We start from the raw sequence: 21,778 nt of genomic DNA on the forward strand, positions 1-21,778 counted from the left end.
CACTAGACTGTCTCCCAGTCTGGTGACTGTTCTTACCCAAGCCCAGGAGAGTCTGGGTGCATCTCCAGGCAGTCCTGGGTCCATGCTGTTGTCTATGGGGACTTAAAGATGGAGATGTGGGCAGTAGGCGAACTCAAGATGGGCTTGGAGACTGGGGCCAGGACAGCTGTGAAAGCCTCTCTCCATGGTGCTTGGTCTGGTCTCTGTGCGCTCAGCACCTCTCCAAAGTCCCGTCTCCTCTGAAGCCAACAGGTCTGCGGAGATTGAGGGGCTGAAACAGGAAGTGGGGCACCCCACAAGAGTGAGGCGCTTTTCTTTTGAGAAGCAGAAGAGGAAGGTGGCAAGAGGGAGACAGATGCATGGGGATGTCTGACGGGGGTGACTAGAGCAGATAGGCATGGCCACAGCTTGTACTGGGTGTGTCTTTTCCCGACTCTGCGTTGGTGCTGGAGATGAGAACCAGTGTTGGGGGCAGGAGGTGGCTCCTCTGACAGAGCACACACTTTATGATATGCCAGGACCCGGGTTCAAGCCCCTGGCCACCACATGGGAACACTATGAAAATGGGGAGTTGCACGAGTGATGAAGCAGTGCTGTGATTGATCTCTCTCTCCCCTCTCTGTTTCTTATTCTCTATCTATAAGAGTCCACTGCAAGTGGTAGCATTGTGCAGAGGTCCAGTTATGGCCCTGATGGCAGACAATCATACAGTCCTGAATTAGGAACCAGAGAGAGATAGTTCACTGGGCAGGGCACCTACCTTGCCCTGTGCATAAGACCTAGGTTCAAGCCCTGGCACCACATGTGAGGGGCTTTGGCACCTGAGGTGTCTTTGATGTTCTGTTTTCTCTCTGCCTGTGAAAAAGTGGCCGGGAGTGGTGAAATCGTACCCATGCAAGGCACCAGCTCTGCAGAAAATAATGTAAAATCCATGTGAGTTAGGTTGCTGGAGAGGTGGCACAGTGGCAGAGCCCAGGACTGGCAAGCCTGAGGTCCTGGGTTCTAACCCCCAACACCACATGTGCCAGGGAAGCTGAGCAGAGGCAGAGGGAGCCCCAAGGGGCAGGCGGGAGCTGAATGGGAATCAGCACTGAGTTCTGGCCCGCACCGTAGGGGGAGCACTCCTGGAGCTCCGCCAGGCTGACCTGGCCACCGCTGTGTTGGTGACCAGGAACGAGGGAGTGAAAGTGTGCGGGAGGAGGGTGTTCTCTGAGCTGAGAACGGCTGAGCCGCAACCACCTGGCTAGAGGCAGCAGCAGGCCAGATGTCAACTGCACCCGTGCCTGGGAGGTAGCAGCACAGGCCAAGTGCTTATGGAGGAAGGGAAGTGAATGAAAGGGGGTCCGGCCCTGGTAGGAGGTGGGGAGCCAGCTCCACACTAGAACACAGCACTTTCATGCCCAAGGCCCAGGGCTTGTCCCCTGCATGGCCATATTCATACAAATAAGTAAGTATTGGAATCGGGCAGTAGCACAGCGGGTTAAGCGCACGTGACACAAAGCGCAAGGACCGGCATAAGGATCCTGGTTTGAGCCCTCGGCTCCCCACCTGCAGGGGAGTCGCTTCACAGGCGGTGAAGCAGGTCTGCAGGTGTCTATCTTTCTCTCCCCCTCTCTGTCTTCCCCTCCTCTCTCCATTTCTCTTTGTGCTATCTAACAACGACTATATCAATAACAACAACAATAATAACTACAACGACAATAAAAAAAACAAGGGCAACAAAAGGGAAAATAAATATTAAATAAATAAATAAGTACTGCTGTGGAAGGTGGCGCAGCAGGCAAAGTATTAGACTTTCTCTTTTTTTTAGTATTTATTTATTCTCTTTTGTTGCTCTTGTTTTATTGTTGTAGTTATTGATGTAGTCATTGTTGGATAGGACAGGGAGAAATGGAGAGAGGAGGGGAAGACAGGTAAATGGAGAGAAAGACAGACACCTGCAGACCTGCTTCACCGCCTGTGAAGTGACTCCCCTGCAGGTGGGGAGCCAGGGGCTCGAACCGGGATCCGGGATCCTTACGTCAGTCCTTGCACTTTGCGCCACATGCGCTTAATCTGCTGTGCTACCAACCGACTCCCAGTATTAGACTTTCAAGCCCAAGGTCCTGAATTCCATCCCTGGCATCAGATGTGCCAGAGTGATGCTCTGATTTTTTCTCATTCTCTCTCACTAATATATAAATCTTTTAAGATATATTTTCATTATTTATTTCTTTAGTGGACAGAGACAAAGGGAAATCAAGAGGTAAAGGGGAGCTAGAGAAGGAGAGAGAGAGCCACCTGCAGCTCTGCTTCACTGCTTATGAAGCTTCCCCCCTGCAGGTGGGGAGCAAGGGCTTGAACGCTGATCTCTGTCCATGGCAACGTGTGTGCTCAACCCAGTGCACCACCACCTGGCACCAGCAATGTCTCCCGGTGGGTTTTTCCTCACCGACACTGTGACAGAACCATGTTGAACAGAGCAACAGAGCAATCTGAGATCCTGCTCTACAGGCCAGAGACCAACGCGGGTTCTGGCCAGATCTGGGTTCTGGTTCCTGCCTCGCATGATGAGCATGATCTTAGGAAGTCCCTGAACCTCTCTGTGCCTAGCCTCTCACATGATGCCACACCTGTCTCACCTGCTAAGAAAACTGAAGGAGTGAGTGCAGGCACCCAGCGAGGTGCACACACCAGCTTCCCCCATGTCCACTGCACGGCCCTCAGCGCTCGGCTAGGTGCCTCCTGTCAGCCTTCCAGAGCCGATCCAGACCAGTGCAGGCTCCTCTCCCCACTAGAGGCAGGCTTTGGAGGGTCCTGGGTTACCAGGTCAGTACACTTCAGCAGAGGTCTCCACCGCTTGGGGGACAGCAGTCATAGACACCAGCAAGCAGCTCTTTTGGTCCCTCTCTCCAGCACTAGCCTGTTGTTCTTGGGTTCAAAGCTCCCTGGATCCCCCGCCTTAGGGTTGAGGGGCTCCCTGAGGCCTAGGTTCATTCACCTCAGGGCTCTGTAAGAAGCCCTTTGCTGCCAAAACAGAGAAATGAGGAGTCCCACCCTGAGTTGGTTTTCCTCTGAAAAGCACAGCGGAAAGTGGGCAGAGGAGGAGCATCTGGACTCTGAGGAGTTGCTTTGAGGTCAGCTGGAGCAGAAGTGCCTGGCTTTCTGAATGTGGCCTCCCTTGCCATGCCACTGCTTCTGGGGCCAGGTGGCACACCACCTCCTCATCAAGCAGGAGCTACAGCCCACAGGAAATCAGAGGGCTCCCTGTGGGCCCCCACTACCTTGCTGCCCCCCCCCATCTGGCTCACAGGCAGCACTGGAGTCCAGAACAGGGCTGTGGGTGTTGGGACTCTGATCCGGCCTGGGCTTCTTCCCCTACACGGACCTGGGGCCCAGAGAGAGGCCTGAGGAGGAACTGGCAGCACGTGTGGGGCCCGAGCCCCGACTTCTTGGGGTCTCCTGAAGGGAGAGCTCACATCTGATGTGCCAGTCTGGAAGCTGGAACCCCTTCCCCCATCGCCACCACCCTGCTTCCCCCACTCTGGAGCCCCATGGGCAGGTGGCTGCGTGGTCCCAGAGCAGAGAGGGCGACTCATAGCCACTGCGTCCCTTTGGGGTGACAGGAGCCAGCCAGAACGAGCAGGCCCCTGGGCACAGGCACACAGCACCCCCCCCCCAGCCCTCTGCCAGGCCCAGGGGTGACGGCGGGCCGGGTGGGACAGGCCGGGCCCTGCTGTTGCACCACAGCCTGTGGGCAGGGCACCCCTCCCAGGGAGTGGCCGGCTCAGGTCCCGACAGGCCCCGGCGGGGGTGGCACGGGCACAGGTGGTGAAGGCTGCTGCCGCAGCAGGCACACCCCAGGTCTGGGCCGGGCGGGCCGGTTCCTTCTCCCTGGCAGACTTGCAGCCTCAGCACCGGGTTTGCTGGTGGGAGCGACACCCGGGCCCAGAGGGGGTCGAAGGGCTGGGCTCCAGGCAAAGGGCACGCGTTGGCACGGGGGTGGCGGTGAGTCTGCTGTGGCAGGCCTGGCTGCCCCTCATGCCCACACTGCCACTCTGGTTGGTGTGCCTCCGGCATGCTCCCCGGCCCCATGCCACAGGTGTGGGCACCCTGAAGACATGCTCAGGTGCAGGGTCGGGGGTGCTGAAGCCTCTGAGCCCCACAACCTGTCCCCCAGCACGAGGAAATGGCCCCGGCAGGAAGGCTGCAGTGTGCTCTGTGGGCAGTACCCTGGGGCCCTGCTGAGGCCCGGCCCAGCCCCAGAAGGCATTGGCTGGTTTGAAAGCACACAGGGCGTGCCAGCTGCTGTCGCTTCCTCATCAAAATGTCTTGCTGCTGCAGCTGAGCGTGCCCAGCCCTGGGTGGGGGGCGGGTGCCCACCCAGGCCAGGGAGGGGAGCTGCAGCTGCAGGCTGGCATGGGAGGAGGGCTGGGGGCTCTCGGGGTGGTGGCAGGGCTCCAAGGCTGGGCCGCAGCCAGTACACGTCTGTGGGGCCCTGCCGGGCGGCCTGCCAGCCAGAACCCCAGGAGGGGCGGAGCTGAGGTGCTCTGGGAGGGGGGCAACTGGGACCTTGGGATCTGCTCCCCTGGGCTCACCCCTCCCCTCCCCGACAGCCCACAGACAAAGCTGGACCTCCCGGGGCAGAATTGTGGGAGCCGGCAGCCAGGAACCCTGGTGGGAAGAGAGCAGGCAGGCCTGTCTGGGGCCAGCGTACAGGGACCCTAGATGCCCGGGGTCAAGGGTGGCCTGACCCGGGTGAGGCACTTCCTGCAGATGACCCAGGGTCTTGCCTCCAGCCTGCACCGGCCCTCACCCCGTTAGGGCTCCTTTACCTTTTGCTTATGGCTTCCCTTATGCTTCTCTTTAATTTCTTTCTCCATTGTTGCTTTCTTTTCTTGAAAGATCTCACCTTTTATTTATTTATCTTTACCAGAGCACTATTAAGCTCTGGCTTATGATGGTGCAGAGTATTGAACCTGAGACTTCAAAGCCTCAGGCATGAGAGTCTGTTTGTATAACCATTATGCTATCTACCCTCTGCCCCTTATTTTTTGTTTTTATTTCTTTTTTAAAGTTATTTATTTATTTATTCATGAGAGAGATAGGAGGAGAGAAAGAACCAGACATCACTCTGGTACATGTGCTGCCGGGGATTGAACTCAGGACCTCATGGTTGAGAATCCAATGCTTTATTCACTGCGCCACCTCCTGGACCACCTTACTTTTTATTTTAATCAGAGAGAGAAACCTGACCAGAGCCCTGCTCAATTCTGGCTTAGGGTGCTGCTGGGGGTTTGAACCCAGGGCCTCAGGAATGCCAGTCCTGTGCTCTAATGAGGAGCTATTCCCCCCTCCTTTCCCCCTCTTCACCTGACCCTACAGGGGAGGTATTTTTCTCTCCCCCTCTTTGGCCTCTTTTGCTTTGGGGTGTGAGTTTTCATTCATTAAGTATGTGAGTCCTGAGCATGCAGCTCAGCACTCTAACATCTGTGTACACTTGGAAACACCCCATCAAGAAGTGGGATCTGGGGAGACAGCATGGTGGTTCTGCAGATGGCTTTCATACCTGTGGCTCTGAGGTCCCCAGGTTCAATCCCCTGTACCATGCGGAGCCAGAGCTGAGCAGTGCTCTGAAGGAGAAAGAATGAAAGAGAAGGAGAGAAAAGAGGCATCTTAAGGTCCTGCCCTCCTGCTTCCTCATGCCCATGAGGCAATGCCCCCAGTCCTCACCAGAGAGGTTTTGCTTGGCCTCTGCATGTGCTCTGTGCACAATTTACCTCAAATTCTTGCCTCTTAGAGAGAGAGAGAGAGAGAGAGCACACACGCATGTCTGGAGTGTGGGAAGCTTGCAGGGAGGAGGCAGAGTATGGGAGGAAGGGTCAGGGCTTGGGAAAGAGGCCACAGTGACTGATGCCGCCCCCTCTGCCCCCCCTACCCCTGTGCTGGCTGCCCCCCCCCCCCCCAGGAGCTTGGCTCTGCTCTCATCTCTCTTTATGCTCACTCTCCGCACTGCTGCTCCCCAGTTCTTTATGAACACCGCTGTTCTGGCCCAGAAAGACTCGCCTCCATCCAAGAGAGGCTGTGCCACAGAAGACACAGCATGGACCTGGGCACCCCTCATAGCTCACAGGAAGTCAGCCCCAGCGAGCTTTTCCCTCAGCCATTGTCCCCAGTTTCCAGTCCTGGAAGGGCAGTCAGGTGGAGGCACAGGGTGCAGGCAGTTTCCCAGCCAGAGGCATAGTCCCTGGAGTCGTGAGCCCCCTCCTCCCAGAACTCCCCCAGAGTTCTGCAGCATTGGGGGGGAGGTCCCCAAGGCGGAAGACCTTGTCACAGCACTCCAGGGGGCTTGCCACCCACTTGGCACCCGGCACCTAGAACATTTGAGCAGTCCCCAGCAGGATGTAATTAGCCCCGAGCACACTGCACAGCCCTCCCTGGGGATGAGCCCAGCAGCTACACAGCCTGAGTGTTGCCACCATGATGTTCTGGGGAGCCCAGCCCTCCTGATGGATCTGGGTAGAAGTAGCAAGCAGGGGGCAGGTGGAAACACTGTCCTCAGGACCTCAGCCTCAACAGGGGTTCTTGCATTTTCTTCTAAATGTGTTTTTTAACGATTTACTTATCTAGTTAGCAGTGGTGAGAGAGAAGGAATCAGTGCACTCTGGAATATGTGGGGGGATGGACTTGGGGCCTCCCGCATGGCGGCCTGGCTGTACGTCCTCCTGTTCCCACAGGCATCCTGAGGAAGGTGAGGCTGAGAGGACACACTGCTGGTGGCTCAGGCCATGTAGGACACGAGCCTTTTATTTTATTTATTTCTTAAATTTATTTATTTCCCTTTTGTTGCCCTTGTTTTTTATTGTTGTTGTAGTTATTGTTGTTATTGATGTCGTCGTTGTTAGGTAGGACAGAGAGAAATGGAGAGAGGAGGGGAAGACAGAGGGGGAGAGAAAGACAGACACCTGCAGACCTGCTTCACCGCCTGTGAAGCGACTCCCCTGCAGGAAGGGAGCCGGGGGGCTCGAACCGGGATCCTTATGCCGGTCCTTGCACTTTGCGCCACGTGCACTTAACCCAATGCACTACAGCCTGACTCCCAGGACACGAGCCTTTTAACCCTGAGGGAAGTATCTTGAGGCATTGAGCTCTATTGGGGACCCTATCTCACCTAATTTCCACTCCAAATTTTATAGAAAATCCATGCAGGGCCTAGGTGGTGGCGCACGTGATTGACATGAACCTTTCCTATGGTTACATTCACACTCTTTGCTATAGTCTCTCTCTCTCTCTCTCACACACACACACACACACACACACACACACACAGAGTTTTGCTGAGACATCCACAATCTGCAGACATAACACTTTACCACTAAAATCCCCAGCAAGGATAAGAGCATTCTCCCCCAGGCACAGCACTATTACCAGGATAAGAAAACACTGGGCGGCCCATATCACCCTCTTGTGCAGAGGGGCACTTTCCCAAAGGCTCTCAGTCCCCAACCCCAGCCCTGCGGGAGTCAGGCAAGGTCATAGTGCCATTCGTTATTATGTCTTGAGTGTGTGTGTGTGTCCATGAATTTACTGCTCCAGATCACTTTTTTCATTTAGAGTGAGACAGGGGGGACAGACAGCAGAGCACCAGAGCCTCCTCCAGTGCCGCCGTGGCACTCCCCATGTGGTGTGGCAGGGCTCAGACATGGCCCACACACAATGCAACACAGGCACTCCGCCCTGTGGGCTCTCGCTCTAGCCCCTCTGCACTGGAACAGCCCCACCCCGTGTGGAGTGTGTTTGGCCGTGTCCTCGATACTCCAGGAAGTTCTGCACTTTTTTTTTTAATCTGTATTTATTTACTGGGTAGAGACAGCCAGAAATCAAGAGGGAAGAGGGTGATAGAAAGGAAGAGAGAGGGAGGCAGGTGGTAGCACAGCAGGTTAAGCGCAGGTGGCTCCAAGCACAAGGACCAGCGTAAGGATCCCAGTTTGAACCCCCGGCTCCCCACCTGCAGGGAAGTGGCTCTTCAGGTGGTGAAGCAGGTCTGCAGGTGTCTTGTCTTTCTCTCCCCCTCTCTGTCTTCCCCTCCTCTCTCCATTTCTCTCTATCCTATCCAACAATGACAACAATAATAACTACAATAATAAAGCAACAAGGGCAACAAAAGGGAATAAGTAAATAAAATAATAAAAAAAGAAACTTTGAAAAAAATTTTTAAAAAGAAAGGGAGAGGGAGGGAGTTGGGCAGTAGAGCAGCAGGTTAAGTGCAAGTGGCGCAAAGCTCAAGGACCTGCATAAGGATCCCGGTTCAAGACCCCAGCTCCCCACCTGCAGGGGAGTCGCTTCACAGGCGGTGAAGTAGGTCTGCAGGTGTCTGTCTTTCTCTCCCCCTGTCTTCCCCTCCTCCCTCCATTTCTCTCTGTCCTATCCAACGACGACGACATCCATAACAACAACAAGAAAACAAGGGCAACAAAAGGGAATAAGTAAATAAATATGAAAAATCTTTAAAATGAAAAAAGAGGGGAGTCGGGCTGTAAGCGCACATGGTGCAAAGCGCAAGGACCAGCCTAAGGATCCTGGTTCGAGCCCCCGGCTCCCACCTGCAGGGGAGTTGCTTCACAAGTAGTGAAGCAGGTCTGCAGGTGTCTGCCTTTCTCTCCCCCTCTCTGTCTTCCCCTCCTCTCTCCATTTCTGTGTCCTATCCAACAATGATGAGAACAATAAAAAACAAGGGCAACAAAAGGGAATAAGTAAATATTTAAAAAAAAAAAGGCCTAGGGATGTTATCAGTAGTATAAGCAACTCAGACTGGGAGGGGAAGTCTGATAATCGATACTAGATCAGTAGTTAGACTCCAGGAGGGTGACATCTGAAACAGAAACAGTAGATCTAAAAGGCATAATACAGCCTTGTACTTGGGTTGCAAAGTTTCATGACTGAGGACTTTGTATGTTTTGTACCTGAACTTCATACATGGGCAGCTTTTTCATTTTTTGTTCTATTTTTTTATGTAGAAAGAGAGGAGAGAGAGAGAGATATCACAGTACCAGTCTGCCATGGAAGTATCCTGGTACCAAAGTGCTTCCATGTGGTGCCAGGGTTTGGACCCGAGAATTCCTGAGTGGGTAAGGTGTGTGCTCCTCTAGGTGGACTGTCTGCTAGCACTAGTTTGGGAGAGTCCTTACAGGTTCAAAGCTGTTACCCAAACACAGCTCTGACTAAACAATGGTAGAGAACTGGGCTAGCAAGCCTGAGGCTCTGCATCTCACCCCTGGCTCTGCATATGCCAGTGATGTTTTGACGTCTGTATTTGTACGGTGAAAGCATCACTCTGACACATGCAGTGCTGGGAATCGAATTCATGACCCCATGCATGCATACAAGTCCTGTGCTTCACACTGCACTAGCTTCTGGGCCACTGGACTTTCTGTAACAAAAAAAAAAAAAAAACAAAACAAAAACACAGATGCTTGTGAAGCGACTGGCGTCACCAGTAGCCCATGACTTTTGGATTGCTTTCATTAGTTCACTCACTAAATGCTTACTGGGGATCTGTTCTGGAGGCTCAGAACAGAGAGGCTTAGAGCTAAACCAGCAGGGCCAAGATCTCTGTCCTCCTTACTCAGCATTCTTGGGGGTAGGGAGTTCAGACAATAAGATAAACCGCATCAAAGAAGGGAATCATGTCCCATGTCTGGAAGTGCCTTGAAAAGGGAGGGTATCTCAGAGCAAGGGAAATAGTGGCTCAAGGCCTGATAGTTCTGGTCTTTTAAGGTCTCATGAATGAGAGAGACAGAGCTGAGCCCTGCCTGGGGTTTTTGTCCTCCGGGAAGGAGGGTTTTGAGCAGAGGGTGCCATGACTGCCTTTGGTTTTGACTCGATCCAACTGCCAAGATGAGACTAAATTGCAGGGTGCAAGGGTGGGATAGAGGATTGCAGAAGAAAAAGGGTGCTGACTGGGACCCCCAGAAGTGGTGAGTGGTCAGGTGGCGTGGGATGTGAGGAGTGACGGAAGGAGTTCAGGACCGAGTGACAGAACCATGGACTTGGAGTGGCCGGGTGGTGGTGCACCTGGTTGAGCACACATTACAGTGGGCAAAGACCCGGGTTCAAGTCCCTGGTCACCACCTGCAGAGGGGAAAAGCTTTACAAGTGGTGAAGCAGTGCCTCAGGTTTCTCTCTCTCTCTCTCTCTCTCTCTGTCTCTATCCAAAATAAATAATACATTTAATTTTAAAAAGAAAGTAAAATGGACTTGGCAGTCGGTGGCTGGAACACTTCTGGGAGGGGTGGCTACTGTGTGTGAGAGAGAGAGAGAGGGAGAGGGGGAGAGAGAGAGTGTGTGTGTGTATGTGTGTGTGTAATGGAGTGGGCTTTGACACACTTTCCTGGGGAGAGGCCCAGGCAGGCTGCGGGTGAGGGAGCAAAAGGTGCGTCTCTCAGGGCAAACAGGAGCTGCCCAGGATGACACCCCCTGCCTGCGGGTGATGGCTGCCCATCCAAATCCCGCTAGACTAGGCATAAGGAGGAGCACACCCTCCTGCCTCTCTTCTACCCTCCCTGGCCACTCATCCCTGGCCACTCATCCTTCCACAGTGCTGCCCTTTGATATTTCCTGCTTTTATTTGTTTCAATGCTGATAAGCATCAGCTCGGACCCAGGAAGTGACTCACCAGGCTGAATACACAGGGTACCATGCGTGTAAGGGCCCGTGTTGTTCAAGCCCTTGGTCTTTACCTGCAGGGGGAAAGTTCACAAGCGGTGAAGCAGGTCTGCAGGTGTCTCTCTCTTTCTATCCCCCCACTCTCTCAATTTCTCTCTGCCCTATTTAAAAAAAAAGTTTAAAAGGTGGGGGTCGGCCATGACGCACCGGGTTAAGCGCACATAGTACAAAGTGTAAGGAACCGGTAAGGATCCCGGTTTGAACCCCTAGTTCCTCACCTGCAAGGGGGTTGCTTCACAAGTGGTGAACCAGGTCTGCAAGTGACTTTCTCTCCCCCCTTTTTCTCTCCCCCCTTTTTTCTTAATTTTTTTAAACTATCCTTATTTATTTGATACAGACACCCAGAAATCAAGAGGTGATAGGGAGAAAGGTAGACACCTGCAATACTGCTTCACCACTTGCAAAGTTGTTCCCCTGCAGGTGGGGATGGGGGCTTGAACCTGGCTCCCTGTGCATTGTGACGCTCAACCAGGTGCGCCACCACCCAGCCCCTTTCTCTCCCCCTGTCTATCTTCCCCCTCCTCTCTCAATTTCTCTGTCCTATCTAAAAAAAATCGGAAAAAAATGGCCACAGGAGTAGTAGATTTGTAGTGCAGGCACTGAGTCCCAGCAATAATCCTGGAGACAAAAAAAAAAAAAGTTACTAAAAAAATCAGCTCAAATCGGTTTCAGAACCCACCAAAGGGGTGAGCACACCCAGAATTGAACCAGCAGGGTGGGGGTGGGGGGCTACGCGCTGCCTCTTCTATGGGTGTGGCTCTGAGGACCCACTCAGCTTCAGGGGGTAGCTTCCGGGGAGCCTGTTCTTCCGCCCCAGGGGACCCCCTTGGGCGCCCCGCCAGGTTGGGGGGAGAGCTCCCGAGCAGAGATGAGGCTGAGGACAGCTGGCCCCGCCAGTTCTTTCTGTCACGGACGGGTGGGTGCAGGGGCACTGGCGGGACCCAGGAATGCGAGTGGTGGGAGGAGGTGGGGGTCGGGTCCCGGGGGCCGCGGGGGGGGGAGGTTGCGTGCAAATCAGGCGGGGGTCGATGCGGGGGGGCGTCTGCACCTCCAGCCCCGCCGCGCACTCGGGCACGGGGCTCGGTGCACCCCAGCCGGTGCATCGCCCGGAAGGGAGAGGGGCGAGCCAGGGGCGGGGGTGCATGCAAAGGCAGACGGGGTTGGCGGGGGGGGGGGGGGGGGCCCTCTGCACCTCCAGCCCCGCCGCGCACTCGGGCACGGGGCTCGGTGCACCCCAGCCCGTGCATCCCGGCGGGCGCCCGGAGAGAGAGGGGCGAGCCGGGGGGATGAATGCAAAGGCAGGCGGGGTCGATGCGGGGGCGTCTGCACCTCCAGCCCCGCCGCGCACTCGTGCACGGGGCTCGGTGCACCGCGGCGCCCAGAAGGGAGAGGGGGTGCATGCAAAGGCAGACGGGGTCCGCGGGGGGAGGCCTCTGCACCTCCAGCTCCGCCCCGCATGCAAAGGCAGACGCGGTCGGCGCGGGGAGGCCTCTGCACCTCCAGTCCCGCCGCGCATTCGTGCACGAGACTCGGTGCACCCCGGCGCCCGGAGGGAGAGGGGAGAGCGGGGGGGTGCATGCAAAGGCAGGCGGGGTCGGCCGGGGGGCCCTCTGCACCTCCGGCTCCGTCCCGCTCTCGTGCACTGGGCTTGGTACACCCCGGTCGGTGCACCCCGGCGCCCTGCGCCCGGAAGGGGGCGGGGCGGGGCGGAGCCGCCCCACTTCCTCCCGTGGCCCCGCCCTCGCTCCGCACTCCCGGGAGCCGCGGGACCCTCGCGGGGCCCTGGCGGGGCTGGCGCGGCGCCCACGTGACCCTCCCCCTCCCGCAGGTCCCGGCGCGGGCAGAGCCGCAGCCGAGTCGAGCCCGCCGAGCCCGCTGAGCCGAGCCGAGGACGCGCCATGGTCCGGGGGCGCCCACCCGCCGCCCCGCTGCCGCTGCCGCTGCTGCTGCTGCTGCTGCTCCCGCCCCCGACGCGCGCGTTCGCGCCCCGGATCCGCCTGCCGCTGGGTGAGTGCGGGACAAAGGCACCTCGCGGGGACAGACGGCCTGCCGGGCGCGCCCCTGGCCTACAGCCCGAGAGCTCGGGGAGGGGTCCCCGCGCCCCTTCAGGGCTGCACTGGGGACCCAGGGCCGCGGGGGGAGCCTGAGCTCTGTCCCCAGCAGGCTGCTCGGTCTCCCTGCTCTGCAGCCCCCTCCTCTCTCTCTCTCTCTCTCTCTCTCTCTCTCTCTCTCTCTCCTCTCCTCTCCTCTCCTCCCCTCCTCTCCTCTCCTCGCTGCGCAAAGCCCTCGTTCGCCGCCAGGCAGACAGTCCATGCTCCCCCTCCTCAGTTTACCCGCCTGTGAAACGGGCGCCCGGTGAAGCTGGTGTATTGCGGTGCCCAGCAGATGGTCTCAGAGGCCTCGAACCCATTTGTTTGCCTGCCACACAGTTTGGCAGAAAAATGAGGCGGAGGGAGTCAGGCGGTAGCGCAGCGGGTTAAGCGGGTTAAGCGCACGTGGCGCAAAGCGCAAGGACCGGCGTTAGGAACCTCGTTTGAGCCCCCGGCTCCCCCACCTGAAGGGCAATCACTTCACAGTCGGTGAAGCAGGTCCGCAGGTGTCTGTCTTTCTCTCCCCGTCTTCCCCTCCTCTTTCCATTTCTCTCTGTCCTATCCAACAATGACGACATCAGTAACAACAACAATAACTAGAACAATAAAAAACAACAAGGGCAACAAAAGGGAATAAATAAAAATTACCAAAAAGGGATGGGGTGGTGGCGCACCTGGTTAAGTGCACATGTTACAATGCACAAGGACCCAGGTTCGAGTCCTTCGTCCCCACCTGCAAGGGGAAAGCTCTGTGAGTGGTGAAGCAGTGTTTCAAGTGTCTCTCTGTCTCTCTTCCTTTCCGTGCCCCCTTCCCTCTCAATTTCTGGCTGTCTCTATCCAATAAATAAATAAAGGTAAAAAAGAAAAAGGAGGCGGAAATCAGAGGTCACAGAGAAACACACCAAAGGACCTCCCAGCAGCCAGGTCTCCTGTACAGAGCCTTTGGGGTTGAACCTTTGGGGTTGCAGCGCGTTGTCCTGTAGGCTGGGCCCGTGACTGTGGGGGAGGGGTGCACAGGGTGCCAGTTACATCAGCACCCCTGGGGTGCCCCGGCGGGTCAGTGAGGGTGAACAGGTGCATCCGGACCGGGCCTGCCGCCCGTGGGTGTTGTGGCCATGCTCTTGCCCGTGGTCCCTCTCTGGGAGGAGGTGGAGAGGCGGTGGGTACAGCCGGAGATCTTCACTCAGCCCGGGCTCACCCAGCTGTGGAGCTGGAGAGGCCTGGGGGAGGGGAGGCACAGGCTGAAGTGGGGGCTGTAAGGAGGCGCCAAAGCGCCCACTTCTGGGGCATCTTGGCTGGTGGAGTCTGCACAGCTCCAAGGCCAGTGTTCACGCATCAAAGTCCTACTCCAGGGCTGAGCCAGGCCCACTGGGCCGCCTGGGATGTGTCCTGGGGTAGTCCTTTGCCTCCTGAAGGCTGGGCTGTCCGTCTTCCTCAGCACCCTGGGACTGTGCAGCAGCACCTAACCTATGAGCCCACCCAGGCCGCCCCACCCCTTGGGATGTAACCCCCCCCCCCCGCTTGCTCCGGGCACCCCAGCAGGAATGCCCTGGTGACTGCTCAGACGCACCCTCTAAGCACAGCCTGAGACACTTCCTGCCATGTCCCTGGGGGATTGTTAGATGTTCCTGGCAGTGTGCCTACCCTGGGCAGGCCCACAGTGACTGGGGTGCTGGGCACCAGGTCGCAGAGGAAAGGAGGGGTCTGAGCTGGAGGGAGACCACACTCCTACTCCACCTGCCCTCACCAGCTGCCACCCAAGGGTTCTGGGGACTGGGTACCCAGGAACTGCCACCTTGTCTGGGACTTCTGGTGAGGGGCATCCAGAGTCTGGGGTCCTCCCTCAGGGACCTTCTTCTCTTTCCATGAGTATATTCCTGGGGACACCTGGAGGGGGGTAGCCCTCTTGGGGGTCTCACCCAAAGGGCAGGAGGGAGGGGAGGCTGGAAGAGACAGCCCTTGTCCAGGGCCAGCACCAGCCCTGGAGGAAGTGACCAGCGTGGGGGTCTGGGAGGAGCCCTGGTCCCAGGGCTGGATGAAGGCTGGGGGGAGGGGGTCCCCTCTGTCGGAAAGAAGGCATCTCAGAACCAGGCTGCGGTCAGAGCTGGAGACACTTTGTGGACAGGACAGCCAGGCCCCTCCCAGCCTGGCCGTGTGGAGACCTGCTCCGCTGGATGGCTCTCAAAACTCTCGCTCAGCCCCCTTATTTGGGCAATTCCATGGAGCTGTCCGCTCCCTGCCCCCGCTGCCTGCTGGGAAGCTCCGGGCAAGGTCTGCACACCAGGCTGGGAACAATCCCACAAAAACCCCATGAGCTGAGAGGAGCTGATGGGGACACCGGCACAGACCAACTGCCCGTCCCCTCAGCCTGCAGCAGGCACCTGGGCACGGAAGCCCCAGCACAGGCCACTCCAGGGAACAACTTGCCTCCTTAACCGCACAGCTGCCCATCTGCGTTCCGGCCGGATAGGAGCAGCAGGCCTGGCACGTCAGGCCCCCAGGAAGAGGGGGCAGCTTTTACTTGGGAGAGTGTTTGCTGCCCTTGCAGATGCTGTCTGACCACCGACTACATGCAGGCCCTCTGCAGGGTACCCAGAACCCCACTCCAGGGACTGGAGGACACAGACCCTGCTTGGCGGGGAGATAAAGCAGGACCCTCAGTAGCTGACTGAGGTCATCACCAAGGTCCTGCTGAATGTGGCCCTCTTTTCAAGTGCTCCTGACTCCGGTCTTACAAAGTCTTCTTTGAGTGTTCTCTTCCATCTCTCTCTCCCTGGTGAACTTTTTCCTTTTTTTTATTGCCATCAGGGTTATTACTGGAGCTTACTACCAGTACTACAAATCCATCACCCCTGGCCACCTTTTGTCCCCGTTTTATGTGATTGGGTAGAGAGAAATTGAGAGGGGAGAGGGAGAGAGCCAAAGACACACCTGCAGCCCTGCTTCACCACTTAGGAAGCTTCTCCCCTGCAAATGGGGAGCAGGGGTTCAAACCTGGGCCCCTGCACATGGTAATGTGTGCACTTAACGAGGTACACTACTACCTGGGCCCATGAACTTTTTTTTGTTTGTTTTTTTAAGAAGGAAGATAAAGTGGTCCGGGAGGTGGTGCAGTGGATAAAGCATTAGATTCTCAACCATGAGGTCCCGAGTTTGATCCCTGACAGCACATGTACCAGAGTGATGGCCTCTCCTCCTATCTTTCTCATGAATAAATATATAAGTAGCATTTCTTTAAAAAATGTAGCATTTCTTAAAAAAAAGAGACATCGGAGGAGAGATACCACAGTGATGCTTCACTGCTTGTGAAGCTTCCCCTTTGCATGGTGTTCAAACCCACCTAAAGTGTGTACTCTGCCAGGTGAACCATCTCTCAGCTCCCCCATTTAAGATTTATTGATTAGAGAGAGAGTGCTGCTTCTAGTCCCTAGATACTTATTTATTTGCATGAGAGCTCACTTGTGGGCTCGTGTCATCTGATGTATGGGGTGCTGGGGATTGAACTCGGGATCTCAAGCCTGTAAATCCCGCGTTCCAGTGCTCCGTCACCTCCCCAGCTGCCTCTCACCCTCTTCTGCCAGAGCCCATCCCCAGGAGCCTCCTCACCACCTCTCTGCTCCATACACCCTCCCCCTCTGGACACGGACTGGAAAGGGGGATCAGGACTGTGTGTGGGCCACGCCATCTCTCCTTCCTGCACTCTTTGCGGGGCCTGGATGCTCGCTGTGGTAGCAGAGTCCTGGGGACAGAGCAACAAACAACTGCTCAGAACTCCCAGGGTCCCACGTGGTGAAGCGTGTGCTGTCCCTGCAGAGCCACCCGCAGTCCATAGTGCCTGCTCCACCGTCGTGCTTCAGCTGAAGCATGAGGTCCTGAAAGGTGGCTTAGCCTCTGGTCTTTGGGCTTCCCTCCCAGTCCTGTGGGTGTCTCTGACCTGCACTTGTAGGGCTCAGAGAGTGTCTGGGACAGATGAGGGCGAGTCCCAGAGAGGCTGACTCCTGTCGCCAAGGTCGCTCCTGTGTCACCCATGAGCCAGCAACACAGAAGTAGGACCAGGCCAGCAGGCTGGGTCAGGGTGGGGTGTGGGGGTGACTGGGGCCTTGGGGGTGGGGTGAGGGCTGGGGGTTAGCAGGCTGGAGACAGCCTGCTGGAAAGAGATTTTGTCTGGATTCTGTGTGTTCTAGAGAAAGGTAATTAGGTTTTTAATTTTATTTATTTTTCCTTTTGTTGCCCTTGTCTTTTTATTGTTGCTGTAGTTGTTGTTGTTATTGATGTCATTGTTGTTGGATAGGACAGAGAGAAATGGAGAGAGGAGGGGAAGACAGAGGGGGAAAGAAAGATAGACACCTGCAGACCTGCTGTGCTACCACCTGACTCCCAGGCTTTTTTTTTTTTTAATATTTATTTATTCTCTTTTTGTTGCCCTTGTTATTTTATTGTTGTAGTTATTATTGTTGTTGTTATTGATGTCATCGTTGTTGGATAGGATAGAAATGAGAAGAGGAGGGGGAAAGAAAGATAGACACCTGCAGACCTGCTTCACCAGCTGTGAATCAACCACCTTGCAGGTGGGGAGCCGGGGGCTCGAACTGGTAATTAGTTTTTTGTTGTTGTTGTTGTGTTTGCCTCCAGGGTTATTGCTGGGGCTCGGTGCCTGCACCATGAATCCACTGCTCTTGGAGGCTAATTTTTCCCCCTTTTGTTGCCCTTGTTGTTGTAACCTTGTTATTATTGTTGTTGTTGATGTCGTTCATTGTTGGATAGGACAGAGAGAAATGGAGAGAGGAGGGGAAGACAGAGAGGGGGAGAGAAAGACAAGACACCTGCAGACCTGCTTCACCGCCTGTGAAGCGACTCCCCTGCAGGTGGGGAGCCGGGGGCTCGAACCAGGATCCTTACATCGGTACTTGGTAATTAGGTTTTATACATGACCTGGAGACCTGGCAAAGTTGGGACCCTCCCCATTTAGCAGTGCCCCTTGGGTTATACAGTCAGTCACCTATGGGTGACTATACCTCCTCCCCCTGCCTATCCCCATCTCCCCTGTGGGTTTGCCTGGAGCATGGTGGGGAGGAAGGTGGTCAGGGTCAGTGGAGGTGTGGGGCACTGGGGGAAGGTGGCTCCTGGACCTTGGCAGCCCCACTGACAAGGAGTGGCCTGGTGCCCCCTGTAGGCCCCCCCCCCCAGATCTACAAGGCTGTACGGTGGGGCGCTGCCAACATCAGGGTCCTGTGTTTCCGTCCTCCCTCAGCATTTTCTGGTTGTGTGGTGTGTCTGGACTCTGGGATCCTAGGACAGAGGGTCTTGATTTGGGGAGCGGGCGGAGCAGGGCCACGTGTCTCAGACACTTGTGAGATGTGAGGCCCCCCTTGAGTCAGATTGCAGCTTGGGGCTCTGTCAGTTACTCATTCGAGCTGCAGGTATGTTTTGGAGAGCTCCTGGGAGCTGCTGTCACCAGATGGTACAGACACAAATGGGCCAGTGTGGGTCTCCCAGGTGCTCTCAGCTGGGTAGAGGGGATGGGCCCTGGGTCCATCATCCTCATATCCTCATCCGCTGGCCCCTGTGAGAGGAAAGGACAAGACAGGAAGGGCGGTGCAGGGAGAGGGGCCTTCACCAGCTGGAATCCAGGGAGGCCTCCTGGAGGAGGTGCAGCCAGGCTGAATCTCAGAGGCTGAGTAGGACTTAGTCTAGAGGAAAAGTGATGGGGCCAGGAGGTGCCTCCCCTGGTAGGGCAAACATCCTGCTGTTCTGTGCTGACGGAGGAGGAGGAGGGGCTCTGTGCAGGCCGGGCCAGCAGGGGGCAGCAGGTGGTCACCTGACCTGGGCCCTGTGGGGGCAGTGGATGGAGCAGTTGAGATGGGAGGCAGGAGGCCCACAGGCTTTCAGGACAAATAGGAAAGGAAAAGACCACCTTTGGGGGGGGGGGTGCGCAGAAGTTGGTGCCAGGGCAGGGGTAGATAGCATAATGGTTATGCAAAGAGACTCTCGTACCTGAGGCTCAAGTCCCAGGTTCAGTCCCCTGTACCACCATAAGCCAGAGCTGAGCAGTGCTCTGGTAAAAAAAAAAAAAAAAAAAAAAAAAGTTGGTGCCGTGTCCTGATGGCCCCATTTCCTCAGAGGGTGATTGGGCGGGGGGGGGGGGGGGGGGGCTTCATGCAGGGGACTGTGGCCTAGGCAGGGTCCCAGAGGGCCAATGGAGGCTCCAGTGTGGGCAGCTGGGTTGGGCACTGACGTGTGAGTCTGGGAGGGGCTCTCGGCCCACCTGGGCCTCAGCAAGGCCTGTTGGGAGGCCCCTCCCTGTCTGCTCACCTCTGTCCTGACTGCCCTGGTCAAGGACGGCCTTTGGCACAGAGCCGCTCCTCTACGGAGGGACCCTTCCGTCTGGGGACTCAGGCCTGGCACCCTGCCGGCCAGCAGAGAGGGGCGTGTACCCTGGCTGCTGCCGATCTCTGTGCCGAGTCAGCGTCCCAGGGCAGGGGTGAGGTGTGACTCCCCAGGAAGGGGGACCTGGCACCACCACCTCTTTTCCTAGCCCAGACCTTGTGATCCAAGCCCAGGGCCTCCCCCATAGCCAGCCCTCCTGGTGGGGGCGCCTTCTCTTCCTGGGAGGGCGTCTTCTGACCTCCTGCCAGGCTACGGGAGGCCCGGATACTGCGAGGGCCAGGTCAGCTGGAGGGGGCAAGGTGCGGCTCTGAGTCACACAGCCCTGCCACAACTCACTGCCTGGTCAGGTGGGGACTGTGGGTGGGAAGCTGCCGGGCTGCAAGCTTCCGCCTGAGTCACAGGGCAGAGCAAAGACTGGGTGAGGCAGGGGGCTAAGTTGTGCCTGCATCACTTCCTGCTGAGCCCCAGCCCCCCAGCAAGCCCTGCCCAAGGAGGCCGGGGCCTCAGCAGTCCCCACCGCCTTCCTTCCCGGAGTCCTGCGGGTGTCACTGGCTTAGGCCCGAGCCTGCCCGGACCGACAGAATCCACAGCCTCCCAGGCCCCGTTTCTCCACCCTGGGTGAAAGCACAGGGCTGGGGCCGCAAGGGTCCAAGCCACACGGAGCAGAGGCGACGCTCAGGGTCCCCCCTCCCAGACCCTTGGCACAAAGAGTGACTGGGAGCAAGGCACAGGCAAGGGCATGCAGACACCCCCCACACCCCACACACAGACAAGCTCAAGCTGGCACACGCGGCACAGGCGCCTGGAGGAGACCCTGGCAGAGGCGGCACCGCTCACGTGCCACGACGCCATCCGACGCCATCCACCTGAGCCGTGGCCTGGGTGCCCAGGTGCGGGTGGGCTAGCGCTGTGGCTTGTTCCCTCCCTCTCCCCTGGGGCGCGCTCGCCCGGCTGGGTTTCCCTGCGGGTCTCTTGGTGTTGGTCGTGCGCCAGACCCTGTGCCAGCACTGAGCGGCGTGTGCAGAGGTGTTGTGAGCAGAGTCCTTGGTAAATGGGGGCTATTATGAACATCACTGCTCACATACCTAATCTCTCATAACAACTGGTGAGGCAAGGTGCTATTATCCCCATTTTCCAGATAAGGAAAGTGAGGCCCTAGCCAGTTAAGTGGCTTGTGACACAGCAGGGAGCTGAACTGTAGCGGCCGTGGGCTGCCCCTCTGCCCTAGCTGTGCCATCTGCTCCCTCAGGCAGGGCGCCCTCCCTCCAGGTCTGCCCCCACCCCCGGTTCCCATCTGTCTTCTGTTTAAGCCCCAGCACCACTTGGAAGCAACTTAGGTGGCGCTGGGATGGTGGAGCGGTGCTGTGGTGTCTCTCCTGTTTCTCAAAGCGGGGGGGGGGGGAGCGATGGCGCACTGGGTTAAGCACACATAGTACAAAGCGCAAGGACCGGGTAGGGATCCCAGTTTGAACCCCCAGTCCCCAACTGCAGGGGGGGGTCACTTCACAAGCGGTGAAGCAGGTCTGCAGATGTCTTCCTCTCTCTCTCTGTCTTCCCCCTCTCTCAGTTTCTCTCTGTCCTCTCCAACAACAACAGCAACCGGAACAACAACAGTAGAAGAGAGATGGCTGCCAGGAGCAGAGGATTCATAGTGCAGACACGGAGCTCCGTGATAACCATGCAGGAAAGAGAGAGAGAATGAGAAGGGAAAAGTTGGGCCCAGGAGGCTGCTGGGTGGTGGTATGCACGCACAAAGCCCTGGGTTTATTCCTGGGCACCACAGAGAGACTACTAGGTGTTCAGTGCTGGAATCTTCCTCAGTGCTCACCCTGTGGGAGTCAGATTGGAGGTAGTGAGGAGTCCATGTGCTCTTGATTTCACGGTTCAGAGAGAGGCCTTAGCCTCTGTGTCCCACAGCTGCACCAGAGTGGGCCCAGTCTCGACCCAGAGGGGGACTCTCCAGTGGTCCCAGTGTAGCCCTGGCTCAAACTCGGCTTCTGGAGTGACGGGCCTCACAGCCGCAGAACCTCACACCTTCCCAGACTGTTCGTGCCGTCATATCCCCTGGTCACGTCCTGTCCCCACCGTCTCAGCAAGATATTGTGAGGCATGTGGCGCAAAGTGCAAGGACTGGCTAGGATCCCAGTTCAAGCCCCTGGCTCCCCACCTGTAGGAGAGTTGCTTCACAGGTGGTGAAGCAGGTCTGTAGGTATCTCTCTGTCTCTCTTCCTCTCTATCTCCCCCTTCTCTCTCAATTTCTCTCTGTCTCTATCCAATAACAACAAAAAAAAAAGATATTGTGAGGGAGGTACTGGGGCCCCCCACATTCTGTGTGCTGCCAGGCTGCTCTGCCCCTCGTCTCGTTTAAGCTAGGAAGTCTCACCTGAGGACTTCCTCAGCGTAGTAGCCAGGTGAAAAGCCTAGCTTCGCCAGAAAGGCTTTCGCTCCTCCTCTCCCTTTTCTCTCTGACCACTGGGAGGCTCAGCACCAAAGACGCCACCTGTGTCTCCAGGAGTTGTGTGAGGTAAAGACCTTATGACCTGCTTGTGTGAATCTGTCCCTCCTTTCTAGTTGAACGTTTGTTTTTTTTATTCCTC

General features: G+C 56.7%; 1 protein-coding gene across 5 annotated transcripts in view; it reads left to right on the plus strand.

Annotated features, from left to right (window-relative positions):
- SEMA4B (semaphorin 4B) overlaps nt 1–21,778 on the plus strand; it is a 36,660-nt gene that overhangs the window by 3,720 nt on the left and 11,162 nt on the right. For 2 of the 5 annotated variants that reach the window (XM_060179438.1, XM_060179439.1), the window contains exon 2: nt 12,533–12,711. The exons of 1 other annotated variant lie outside the window; for it this stretch is intronic. In XM_060179438.1, coding sequence (XP_060035421.1) covers nt 12,533–12,711 — 179 coding nt within the window. Of the gene's footprint in view, nt 1–11,907; nt 12,237–12,532; nt 12,712–21,778 lie in introns of those variants that run through there. 2 more of the 5 variants (XM_060179436.1, XM_060179437.1) reach the window with 2 other exon arrangements.

Source organism: Erinaceus europaeus, chromosome 20, assembly GCF_950295315.1.
Source record: "Erinaceus europaeus chromosome 20, mEriEur2.1, whole genome shotgun sequence".
In the NCBI taxonomy this organism is placed as follows: Eukaryota; Metazoa; Chordata; class Mammalia; order Eulipotyphla; family Erinaceidae; genus Erinaceus; species Erinaceus europaeus.